This window comes from Denticeps clupeoides, chromosome 2 (assembly GCF_900700375.1).
Source record: "Denticeps clupeoides chromosome 2, fDenClu1.1, whole genome shotgun sequence".
Lineage (NCBI taxonomy): Eukaryota > Metazoa > Chordata > Actinopteri > Clupeiformes > Denticipitidae > Denticeps > Denticeps clupeoides.
Window position 1 is genome coordinate 36,104,257 of NC_041708.1, and position 13,048 is coordinate 36,117,304.

The 13,048-nt window shown below is 40.9% G+C and overlaps 1 protein-coding gene across 3 annotated transcripts; it reads right to left on the minus strand.

The window, feature by feature from the left end:
- Window positions 1-1,058: 1,058 nt before the first annotated feature.
- Window positions 1,059-11,410, minus strand: LOC114784943 (NACHT, LRR and PYD domains-containing protein 12-like). Of its 3 annotated transcripts, XM_028970844.1 has the most exons (8): window positions 11,310-11,410; window positions 10,498-10,755; window positions 6,995-8,813; window positions 6,643-6,816; window positions 5,887-6,060; window positions 2,541-2,714; window positions 2,022-2,195; window positions 1,059-1,750 (listed from the first exon to the last, which is right to left on the minus strand). In XM_028970844.1, exons 2-8 carry the CDS (start codon window positions 10,730-10,732, stop codon window positions 1,714-1,716), a joined length of 2,787 nt encoding a protein of 928 aa, XP_028826677.1. In that variant the 5' UTR covers window positions 10,733-10,755; window positions 11,310-11,410; the 3' UTR covers window positions 1,059-1,713. The 3 variants fall into 3 exon arrangements, with proteins under 3 accessions (XP_028826677.1, XP_028826676.1, XP_028826675.1); XM_028970843.1 differs by lacking the exons at window positions 1,059-1,750; window positions 2,022-2,195; window positions 2,541-2,714 and adding exons at window positions 3,698-4,277; window positions 5,005-5,049; XM_028970842.1 differs by lacking the exons at window positions 1,059-1,750; window positions 2,022-2,195; window positions 2,541-2,714 and adding exons at window positions 3,698-4,280; window positions 5,005-5,049.
- Between the last annotated feature and the right edge of the window lie 1,638 nt (window positions 11,411-13,048).

A 13,048-nucleotide genomic window follows, 5' to 3' on the forward strand; every position in this document is an offset into this window, starting at 1 on the left:
CCGATTGCCTCCCTTGGGAGAAGTGTGCGATCGAAGGAGGTCAGAGGGTGGGGAAAGACACTTTCTTGTGGACTGTCAAGCTTCTATGTAAGAGGCTGAAGGCAATCAGTGCAGCAGCAGGTCCAAGCTGAGTCCAAGTTGTCAAGCTGAGTGTTTTATTTGTAGACCACGTACCGCTTTCCGCCCCAAACCATAGCTGAGAAAAAGAATGGTGTGTTGCTGAATGGATTGCTTCCACTGATTGCTTCCAATATTCCAGTGCAGAGCACTGTGGTGTTCAACACAGAGCAACATGGGTCACACAATACGATGCAATTTAATAACTGGGTGACTGACTTGATAATGAACTAACTTGAACAGTGGTTTGCAGACATAGTTCAACATCTTGCCTTAGAGAGCAGAAAAAAATGGGAAAATTCTCGGTCCTCCCATCATGCCTATTGCCTCCTCTAAAACTAAACTACTAAGTATTTATATTGTGACATTGTAGTAAGACACAATTGGGACTCGTTGGGCAAAGAGGAGCTAAGACAGCAAAGACATTTGTACCATGATATGAATTTAGGTCCAGGCACTACTGAAAGTGGGCTGTGTGATATGTTGCCATTATATCAATACAGTTGTATGAGACATGATGGCATTTAGAATATTGTTATGATCTGAGTGTGGTCTTTGTGAGTTCTGGCTGTTGAATTATATGCAGGGACATCTCAGCTAAGACCTCTATGGAATGGTAGCTTTACTGTGGTGAACCCTACACTTTGTCTATACATTTGTGAATAAAGATGTCCTTTGATAACAACTCTCTACAGTCTCAACTGAATTATTCTTTGAGAACAATGATTTCCCCGGTGTTTTGATTCCACCACATTTATTAGATAAATTATGATTAAACAATTCAACAAAAAATTGCAAGAATATGGTGTCCAATAACATTGAAATCCATATCATAATATTTATATTATGAATATAGTACAATTGGACTAGACACCTTTTATTGTCATTGTACAGTCGCCTGGACAAGGAAATTTGTTAGCAAGTCCACAAAGGATCAAGAAAAGTGACAAGAAATAAAAACACAATACAACAGTACAAGTACAGACACAGAATTACTTTTCATATGCAAAAAAACTTCACACACAAGCCACGCCCCTTTTATATTGTAAACGCTTTAAGTTAATTTATGCTGTTAAGTTTGTAAATGTGTTTAAACACAGACACACGAAATTACTGCACTCTGTTGTTCTCTTTTTGCACATTTCTGTCCATATGCACGTTTGTGTTGTCTTGTGTGTCCTGTTTGAAATACCCAACATGTCCACTTAAAAGCATCCTACATGATGTTGTCCTGTTTGTCCTGTTCATTGTACAGAAAAGTTTTACTTTTCTCTTCTAGAGATCTGAAAGTAGTTAAGTTCTAGTCTTAGTTTGTATAGTTTAGTTTAGTGTGTATGATGAATGCTGTATAGACACACACACACACATATATATATATATCTTATGATTGCAGATCTCTGCAGTCCAGTTTATTGATGTTCCAGCCAATCGTCACCTCTGCTCCTGGTCCCGCGCGAGAAGACACACGTGGACAAAGACATCTCACGCTGTCCGGAGTACGTAGAAAACAGACTTGGATGGTGTTAAGGTTTTTGAATCTGGACATGGCTCTGGTCTGTTGTTAGTGAGGACATGGTATATCTTCAGCTGCTGCTTCTATTTCTTCATTTTGACCAAGTCACCTTTATAAGTTCTGCAGAGGAAACACACACAAAAATCTAAATGTTCTGAAGAATAATAAAGGTCCAGTTTCAACTGCACTACAGACTCAATCCAGGATTTTAAATAATGTTGAGCAGCCAAAATCTCAGTTTTTTTCACCAAATAAATCTTCGTTGATAATCGAGGCCCATTGTGAATTACAATAAAATACACTGACCTTGTAACATGTAAATTATATTCACATATAATTTGAGAGAGAGAGAAAACGATTACAGTCATTCAGTCCTGATATTAACACTCACTGTAGTTTCTCCAGTTTACAGTGTGGACCCTCCAGTGCTGTAGAGAGAAGTTCCACTCCTGAATCCTGCAGATTATTGATACTCAGGTCCAGGAGTCTCAGACATGAGGAGTTTGATCTGAGAACTGAGGACAGAGCTGAACAGCAACCAGCTGAGAGTTTACAGTACCGCAGCCTGGAAGAAACATGATGAAACATCAGATCATTACAGTCATTATTACTCTTAATTATCTGTAGATAAACACACACACTTTATCAGGAATTTTATATTTAGTTTTAATAATTTATTCCACTTTAATAATTTACTCAGATGTTTTGATGTTTTACTCAGAATGATGTTGAAGGTGTTTTCCTCCTGGATATTAAAATGTGTTTCATGATGAATGAAGAACATTAACCTTTCTTCTGAAACCATGTCTTGTATAAAACTGATCAAAATAAAACTCTGCTGCTGAAATGTATTTTTCTCCAAAAGTATTTCCATGAAAAATTAATATTCAGTCCTGATATCAACACTCACTGTAGAGTCTCCAGTTTACAGTGTGGATCCTCCAGTGCTGTAGAGAGAAGTTCCACTCCTGAATCCTGCAGATTATTGTTACTCAGGTCCAGGAGTCTCAGACGTGAGGAGTTTGATCTGAGAGCTGAGGACAGAGCTGAACAGCTCACAGCTGAGAGGGAACAGCGCCACAGCCTGGAAAAAACATGATGATCCATCAGATTATTACAGTCATTATGTATTTATCTGTAAATAAACAACTTCCAAATAACAGTAGAAGCATAAATTATTAAATAGAAAATTAAAAATGTTTTTCTCCTATATATTAAAGTGTTCCATTATGAATTAACATTAACTTTTAATTTTCATTCACTTTCAATAACTGTTTATTTGTAATTAGAGTAATTCTTATGTATATTACAGTGACTAATAGCAAATAAAATATCAGAGTGGTTCTGTGGTGTCATGATTATCGTCATGATGACATCATTAGTCAGCTATGTCTTTTTCCAAATTCTGTATTATTCTTTTGATGTTTAGTCCTCCAGTTCAGTTGTGAACAGATGAAACAGAGGGTGTAAGTAGCCAAGTGGGTAACACACTCACATATAAACCACAATACCACAAAACTGTCACAGGTTCAAACCCCATTAACTACCACTGTGACACTCCCGGTAAACAGGCGGCCATGTGCGCTACGCTGTGTTTACATGTGTACAAAGCTACATCATGCAAAATAGTCATAAATAAATGTTTCCAAACCAATGTGGAGTGTGGGGAAATTGTTTTACTGAAAATGAATATATTTATATTGATATAATAATAAAACTGCCACTATAATATTAATGATCAGTTATAAAAACAGTAATAATACAAATTACTTTCATATACAGTCATGGCACAAAGTGTTGAGAATGACACAAAAACTGGTTTTCATGAAGTTTGCTGCTTCAGTGTTTTTAGATCTTTTTGTCAGTTGTTTCTGTACTGTACTGAAGTACAATTACAAGCATGTTATAAGTTTTAAAGTTTGGACAGAATTTGTGGGTTTTTGTTTGTCCACCCGCCTCTTGAGGATTGATCACAAGTTCTCAGTTGGATTAAGGTCCGGGGAGTTTCCTGGACCACATGGATGGTTGGGAGAAGTTGCTGTCGGATGATGTTTTGGTACCATTCTTTACCCCAGTCCTCAGCAATCCAATCCCTGTACTTTCTGCAAAATATAATTTTTCTTGGCTTCTTTGCTGCCCTTCTTGACACCAGGCCATCCTCCAGAAGTCTTCAATGGTGGCACCACGATCCCGCAGCTGAATCACCTGGCGCTTGCTGGACTTTCTTGGGCACCCTGAAGCCCTCTTCATAACACTTGAACTTGTACAATAATGGTTTTCCCAGCCAGCAGGTCCTGTCCTGCTGCAGCTGCAGCAGCTTCGCCCGCGTTCCTCCTCCTGTCTGCTGTGGTCCTGGGAGGCGGCTGGGCAGCAGAGGGGCTGCGGCCTCGTAGTGCTGCTGAGGTGGAGGTACATTTCTCAGCAGGAGGCTGAGAAAGAGCCAGATGAATTGTAGAATTGTTATTGAAGATCAGTACAGCGGTGTTGGGTGCACGTGAGGAAGGGGGGATTGACGGGTGCTGAGGGTCCCGGTGACGTTCTCACAGGCTCTTCCTGTGCTGCAGCTCATGTGGTTGGAGGAGGTGGACGCAGGAGAGAGGCCTGTACATCTGTGGTTTAAATAGAAGCCACCTTGTGCCTTTCCACCCTACTGGACAGAAAAATGTATTAAAATAAATTATGAAATGAGGGTGAAAGTTAAAGCATTTGAATTATTATTTAATTTAGCGGATGAAGTAACGGATGAAGGCAGCCTGAGAATACACAAGAGTTTAAAACTTAACAGGCTGTATTATTACTGTACATTTACTTTAAACATGGTTTCATAACAGTATATATCTGCTTTAAAAGAGCTTGCATATAGCCCATTAAATAAAACTAGCTGTTTATTTAAACATGCATGTCTTTACATGCTAACTGATTTACATAACTACTGATTGTAAGTCGCTCTGTATAAGGGCGTCTGATAAATGCTGTAAAATGTGAAAATATTTACAGTATACTGATATTTTTATATTAACGCATTATGTATTTATTTCACACTTTTTGCACCCTAATGCATCGTTTAATACACGCCTGGGCAGTGGTGGTCTAGCGGGTAAAGAAGCGGACCCGTAACTGGAAAGTTGCAGGTTCGAATCCCGAACTGCCAAAGTGCCACAGAGGTGCCACCGAGCGAAGTACCGTCCCCACACTGCTCCCCGGGCGCCTGTCATGGTGCCCACTGCTCACCAAGGGTGATGGTTAAATACAGACAACACATTTCGTGGTGCCACGTTACTCTGGGCCCGCGCTGCAGTGACACGTCGGCGACAAACGTCTGTCATAGATATGCGCTACCGAAATGTTTTTCATTAAAAATACGTTTTACTCACCAAATCCAAGTTGTGCTTCGCGCCGTCGCGCCAGCAATTAGCTCACTAAACCGGAATCAGAACAAATGACGCGCAGCGATTGGTCAGCAATTGGAACGTCGGAACAGAGAGGAATGAGATTCAGGACGCTGCATCAGGAAAGCCAGCAGCCTTGTGAAGGACTAAATCAAGCAATTAAATGTCAATCATCTTCACACCCCTCACATGCACCCTCACACCCTCCTACTATCAGAAAAAAGGTACGGAAGCATTCGGACCCTCAACAGCTTCATCCCACAGACCATCAGACACCTGAACACTCAGGGACTTTCCACTTTAAACTGACACACACAGACACAACACCTTATATTCAGAAGATATTATTATATCTCTATTATATTTCTATTACAGCAGTATTTGCACTATTTTTTATACTTGCCACTTTCATTGTTCATTTTACTGGTTTCTATCGCCGTCTGTCTGTCCTCTTGATCTCTAAATGTTTAGTTTGCCTTAAATTGGGGCAGTGGTGGCCTAGCGGTTAAGGAAGCGGCCCCGTAATCAGAAGGTTGCCGGTTCGAATCCCGATCTGCCAAGGTACCACTGAGGTGCCACTGAGCAAAGCACCGTCCCCACACACTGCTCCCCGGGCGCCTGTCATGGCTGCCCACTGCTCACTCAGGGTGATGGTTAAATGCAGAGGACACAGCTGGTTTGTTAAAAAATTGATTGATTTTACTATGTGCTGTCTAACCTGTATGTAGCTGAAATGACAATAAAGCTCAACTTGAACTTGAACCCTGATTGTCTCCAGGGAAACAGGAAAAAATTCCTCCGGGATTAATAACATTTTTCTGATTCTTATTCTGAACTGTCCTTGTAACTACTGATTGTACGTCTCACCGTAGAGTCTCCAGTTTACAGTGTGGATCCTCTAGTGCTGTAGAGAGAAGTTCCACTCCTGAATCCTGCAGATTATTGATACTCAGGTCCAGGAGTTTCAGACGTGAGGAGTTTGATCTGAGAGCTGAGGACAGAGCTGAACAGCTCTCAGCTGAGAGGAAACAGCGCTGCAGCCTGGAAGAAACACGATGATCCATCAGATTATTACAAAAAAATCTGAATTAAACCTGTATGCACATATCTTAAAAAACAAAAGTAATATACATAGGTCATAAATCTGTACAAGCAGAGTCTACTAAAAACATTGTTTCACTATTTAAATCTTTGTCCCAGTTCTGTAAGTGGCAGGGAACCAGTGCAGGGATGTGAGAAGATCTGGACTCTGGTTCTCTCTCCTCTTGGTGTTTGTTAGGATTCTAACACACTGAATTTAGAACAGCAGCTGTCTGGAGAAAGAACTGCAACCGTCTAACCTACAAGAGATGAAGTCATGAAGACATGTATCTAGGTCCTGTTTAATAGAATTATCCCTGGTTTCTATGTATGATCTCTATAATCTGGGACTTGGATCAGTTTATAAAAAAGGAGAACTCCAACATTCCACAGAAACAAAAAAAATACATGTACAGATACAAATATGAATTGTTTGTATTTATTGTAATTTACGAGTAAATATTAAAATAAAATCTGCAAATTAGCTGATTTTGAATTCTTCATCTATGATTTGAAGAAAGTTCATGTTAGTCTTGTACCAACCTGAGAGTCTCCAGTTTACAGCATGAAGACTCCAGTCCTACACAGATGTGTTTCACTCCTGAATCCAGGATCTTGTTGTTACTCAGGTCCAGATCAGTCAGATGTGAGTCTGGTGACTGGAGAGCTGCTGCTACAGTCTTACAGGACGACGCAGTGAGGTTACATCCACCCAGCCTGTAAAGACAGAGAAGATGTCCATCATATTTACAGCTGTGTGTTACATGATATTTGATGGATCATTTCAGCTGTAGTGACTGTTGGTCCTTACTGGACGCTGTATGCAGTGGGGCTGTGTTCAGCATAAACAGCAAATTTATGATAGAAACTGAAAGATCCTCAGTCAGGAACTCACCGAGCCTTTCTGCAGTTCCTCACTGAGATCATCAGTCTCTCACGGCCACCATCATCTGTCTTGTATTTCTTCAGGTCGAACTCATCCAGAACATCCTCTGATACCAGGATCATGTAGGCCAGTACTGAGCAGTGGGCAGGTGAGAGATTTTCACCAGATTTCACCAACACATCAATCTCCTCATGCAGTGAAGAGTCTTTCATCTCAAGCAGGCAGAGCAGAAGATTCATGGCTCTTTCAGTGGAGACGTTATTTTTTCCTGATAATTTTGTCAAGCCCATTTTTTGTGGTTTGTTCTGTTTGTTCATTTTCTTTTTGATGTACTGACTTGTTCTCTGGAGACTCTCTGAGCTGCTCTCTGTTTGGGGCAGGAGACCTTGTAGAAGTTCCTGGTTGGACTCCAGTGAAATTCCCAGAAGGAAACGGAGGAAAAGATCCAGATGTCCATTCTCACTCTGTAAAGATTTATCAACAGCAGCTTTTAGCAGATCATCCAGTGAGACTTTCTTCTGTCTTTTAAGAAAAGTCTCCAGTTCTTCCATGTTGTTGCTCATATAGCAGTAAAACACCCAGAAAGCAGCAAGAAACTCCTGGATGGTCAGATGCACAAAGCAGAAGATCTTCTTCTGCTCAAACACAGATTCCTCGGTGCACATCCCGGAGTAGACTGAGGCAGCAGTGACGTCTATCCCACACTCTCTCAGGTCTTCTTCATAAAACAAGAGGTTTCCCTTCTCCAGCTGGTTGAAGGCCAGTTTAGCCAGTTTCAGAACAACCTCTTTATTTGACTGCAGGAGCTTCTGTCTGTCCATCTCACTCCTCTCATCATACTTCTGGTTCTTCATGTTGGTCTGGATGATCAGGAAGTGGGTGAACATCTCAGTCAGAGTTCTGGGGATTTCTTTACTGTCGTCCTGGAGCAGCACTTCCTGAAGAACAGTGGCTGATATCCAGCAGAAGACAGGGATGTGACACATGATGTAGAGGCTCCTTGATGCCTTCATGTGGGAGATGATTTTGTTGGCTTGAGTCTCATCCCTGATCCTCTTCCTGAAGAACTCCTCCTTCTGAGGGTCATTAAACCCTCGCACTTCTGTTACATGGCTGATATGTTGAGCAGGAATCTGATTGGCTGCTGCTGGTCGTGATGTAATCCATATGAGAGCCGATTGGAGGAGGTTCCCTTGAATGAGGTTTGTTATGACCACGCCCACTGATGATGTCTGTGTGACGTCACACAGCTTCTGTTCCTGAATGTGGAAATTCAGCTGAATTCTGCTTTCATCCAGACCATCAAAGATGAAGATCATCTTACAGCCCTCATATTTCTGTGTGTCCTCCAGCTCCTGAAGCTCAGGGTGGAAGTCCAGCAGAAGCTGATGAAGACTGTACCCTTCATCTTTAACCAAATTCATTCCCCTGAAAGGAAGCAGGAAGATGAAATCTACGTCTTGGTTTGCTGCTCCTTCTGCCCAGTCCAGGATGAACTTGTGCACAGACACAGTTTTTCCTATTCCAGCAACACCCTTGGTCATCACAGTTCTGATGTGCTTCTCTTGTCCAGGTGAGGCTTTAAAGATGTCATTACAGTTGATGGGCGTGTCTCGTCTTCTTCTCCTGTGTGCTGCTTCGATCTGCTGAACCTCATGTTCTTTATTCACCCCTTCACTCTCTCCCTCTGTGATGTAGAGCTCTGTGTAGATGCTCTTCAGGAGGGTCTGGTTCTCTGGATTTATGATGCCTTCACTTATGTGCTCCACCTTCCTCTTCATACTGGATTTATGAGTCTCCAGAACTCTCTGTAGGACAACATCAGGATCTGGTAATGAAGATCAACATCCACAGACAGTCAGAAGAATCAAGAAAATGTGATTATTTTGGTTTTGCTGCTTTTGAAGTTTTATTTAAATTAGTGGTGGGCCGTTATCGGCGTTAACGTGCTGCGTTAACGTGAGACTCTTATCGGGCGATAAAAAAAATATCGCTGTTAATCTATTCACAAAGTTGGGTTGGGAGCTTGGTCTATACTATGCAAGCTATTGTGCCGGAGTTAAATGATTACACTAGATTTATAAGTATATTTCTTCTTTCTTGTGTCTTTTATTTTCTTATTTTCTAAAGACTTTTATTTTGTTTTTGAGACCCTTTTATTTAGTTTTGTCTTGGACACATGGCGTGAGCTGTGAGAGGTGCGTGGGGTTTGTGTGCAAAAAGTTATTTCTTTCATTTTAATTTATGTACATATTAGGAATATTTGCATGTGTGTTATTTTGTGAATATTTTTTTTATGTTCTTTTAATACTATAGAGAGAGGTGCAGAAAGACGCGATGTGTGACATGATGTTCTGACGCGACCTTGCTTTTTGTACAGAATACACTTTGCACAGAAAATCTCTTGGCTGTCAGCTCATCATTTGTGGTTCAAGAAACAAAATGAAAAAGTTACACAACGCAGAAGAAGAACCGCTACAATATGATGACTTTTAGCGCGGATGTATACCTAGCCGAATTGCACTGTAGGGGGCGAGAACGAGTCTTCGAACTGTGAAATTACCACATTAAACGTGACGTGGTAACATGGATGCAGCTATTTAACTGAATAAACAGTTGGTAAACACAAGTACATCTTATTGAACATAATTTATTTTCATCACCAACTATTATAGTAGAACAGCTTTCTCAAGCACTTTGTGATGCATTTTGGAAACAGGAGATGAGCCCCTGGTCTAATGCGCCACCTGGCTTGAGAAACCCGTTCTCAAAGACTTACTTTTAGTCATTATTTGGGTAGCACACATATTCTGAATGCTTTCGGTAGAATTCAAATGAGCCATTTTAATCTAGAGTAATTCCAAAATTACAGTGAGATTAATCTATATTAAGAAAATTAATCTATGCCCACCTCTAATTTAAATTATGATTAATCTTTTACTTCTTAACTGTTGTAAGTTTTGTGCTTTTTATTATGAGACCAGCACCATCTGCTGTGTAGTGATTCTGTGTTTTAAGCGAGATGTTCACCTGTATGTATATTGGTGGCTGTGATTGGTCCTTTTGGTGAAGGTTTTACAGTTTCATATTGTATTTTATTGCCATTTTTTCGTTACTAAACTAAACTATAGTGATTCTGTGTTTTAAGCGAGATGTTCACCTGTATGTATATAGGTGGCTGTGATTGGTCCTTTTGGTGAAGGTTTTACAGTTTCATGTTGTGTTTTATTGCCATTTTTTCGTTACTAAACTAAACTATAGTGATTCTGGGTTTTAAGCGAGATGTTCACCTGTATGTATATTGGTGGCTGTGATTGGTCTTTTTGTTGAAGATTTTACAGTTTTATGTTTTGTTTTATTGCCATTTTTCTTACTAATAGCCTAAACATGAGAGTTCCAAGGAAATAAATTATGGACTGGCTTCACATCACATTGATTACTGGACAATGTTATAACTGGAATTACAGCAGCACCAGTTGACATATTCAGGTGAAAAGTAATAAAAGTCGTACTTGTGTCTCTGCTCCTGTTGATGGTCAGGTCGTTGGTTATCAGGTTCTGGTGCCCTGATGGAGCTGTGTGTGTTCCAGTCCTCTGATCACAGGGGGTTGAATCTTCACTTAATGCAGGAGGAGGTTCCATGGACCGGTCACTCTTCATAGACACACAGCTGGACACTGGAGACTCTGGTCTGTGTGTCAGATGGGGACTAATGTCCCCCTCCTCACTGTCCCCACAGAGACTCATTTTAGACACAGAAACCCCTAAACCTGGAGGGAGGGGGGGGGGGGGGGGGGGGGAAGGGAGAGGGGGGGAGAGAGAGAGAGAGAATGGTCGTCCTTTAGGACACTTTTATGAAAATTGCTGCTACCTTTCACTATTCTGGTAAATGTTGTGATCTGGTGCAGTTGGATCTATCTAGCACTGGTATCTTGGTGCTCGTTTAAAAAAGTGAAGTGATTGTCACATGTGAAACACAGCAGCACAGCACACGGTGCACACACACGTTTATACTCTAATACTGATATTATTCAGTCAGTTTGTAATTGGGATGTAATTTTTCATATTTGCATATAATCTGTAGATAATAAGATTTATTTATGGCTTAATTATGCTCATTACGCTGCATAACAAACATAAAATACGAACTTTCTTTATCCCGCCCTGTTCATTTATCAAACATTTTCTAAGATTATTTACAGCGGAACCACTGACATCTACAGACAGCACGCACTTTCACTTCATCACTAAACGGGGAGTAAAAGTCCCGAACCCCCAGATTAACAGTCACTTTAATAAAGTTTCATCTCCAAAAATTACTCACCGCTGCTGGGTTTGGTTCGTCTTAAAATCCGGACTGATTTTTACTTTAAAACCCGCGTCTTCACCAACATGGCGCCTCTGCTTTCAGTTTTGAGTAGCAGGTGGAGCAGGAAGTGATTTACCTGTTACAGGTAAACCTGGACATTTTATTACACAAATGAAACTACAGAATTCACCTTTCTAAATATTATGACCAGAATTTCATTAATTACTACATTTATATTTAGGTTTGTATTTATTTTGGGTCAATAGCAGAAGCGCCAATGTTTTTTTGAATAAACTAGCCTATTACGAGGCTGACGCTGTCTCCATTTTCGACAGATTTGTATTCAGTCCACATTTTATAAATCATAATCTAAGCAGCCAATGGAGGAGCTTTCGACATTTTTGTTGTTCCGCGGACCATGGACCTAAATAGACTCCTCACGATGAGCGGTTGACGTCGCCGCCATGTTGTGAGTGGCTGTTCTCTGAAAAAGCCCTAGATATAAAAAAATAGATGTCCGGTTGCAATACGATAACACAGCCGCCATCTTGTGATGGGTAGCTCTCATTTTAACAAATAAATGAATGTCATCAGGACCCAGATGGAATACAGAATTAAAGAGACATAATCCAGCAAAATTGATAAGTGATATTTATTGTCTTGGTTCGTCAGACATGTATTTACGACCGAGTCACTAACAAATTGACAGAAAAGCGATTCTTGAAAATATAGCATAATTTAATGTTGTTTAATTTTTTCATTTGAAATAAACTAGACTCGCACTAAATTCAATTTCAAAATTTATTTGTCACATACATAGTCATACACAGTATGATATGCAGTGAAATGCTTTAGCGACTGCTACAGACCACATTATTGCAAATATTGCAAACATAACCAAATATTACACTTTTATGTCTAAAATATGTGTAACAGGTAGGGTGAAGGTGGGCAAATGAAAGAAGTCAAAGTATAAAGTGAAAAGTAAAAAAAAGTTTGTGCAAGGATTCTTGGGGGATTGAGTCCAGAAGTGATTGAAAGTAAAGTGAAAGTGCTGGAGTGTATTGGAGTTCTATGAATTGTTGAGAGCTCCTCCTCATTCTCTCTGTGTTGGCCCTCAGGGAGCAGAAGCACTTCCCTGGTCGCAGCAGAGAGAAGAGTTCATTGTTGGGGTGGCTGAGGTCCTTCACTATCTTCCTGGCCCTGGTGCAGCACCGTTTGCTGTAGATAGATTGAAGGTCAGGGAGCTTGGTAATGATGATGCTGATCGATCCACCCACTGTAGGGCTTGCCTGTCCTGCATGGTGCTGTTCCCGAACCTGGTTGAGACGTTTCCCATCAGGATGCTCTCTATGGTGCAGGAGTAGAAGTTCCTGAGCACCTTGGAGGGCAGTCTAAAGTCTCTCAGGTGTCTGAGGTGGTCAAGAAGCTGACGGGTCTTTTTCACCACGGTGAAATGTTGATGTGACAGGACCATGACAGGTCCTGCGTGAGGTGAACGCCGAGGTACCAGAAGCTGTCCAATCTCTCCACTGGGCTCCTGTTGATGACAGGGGTCTGCTAGTTCCTCTCCTGCTTGGTACTAAAGTCCACTATCAACTCTTTTGTCTTGCTGATGTTCAGATGGAGATTGTTCCTCTGGCACCAATTCTCCAGATTTCCAACCTCCTCCAGGCTGACTCGTTCGGCAAGAGGACGGACGGGAGCGCAGTGACAAGCTACTCTTCAAACTAGGATCTCCATAAAAGTTTCCG

Excerpts from the sequence above, each read along its gene's own strand:
- LOC114784943 (XM_028970844.1), bottom strand. The coding sequence starts at position 10,732 with ATGAGTCTCTGTGGGGACAGTGAGGAGGGGGACATTAGTCCCCATCTG. Across the intron at positions 8,814-10,497 it reads CAACAGGAGCAGAGACACAA|ATCCTGATGTTGTCCTACAG; the intron begins GTACGACTTTTA and ends CTTCATTACCAG. Across the intron at positions 6,061-6,642 it reads TGTAAACTGGAGACTCTCAG|GCTGCAGCGCTGTTTCCTCT; the intron begins GTTGGTACAAGA and ends TGTTTCTTCCAG.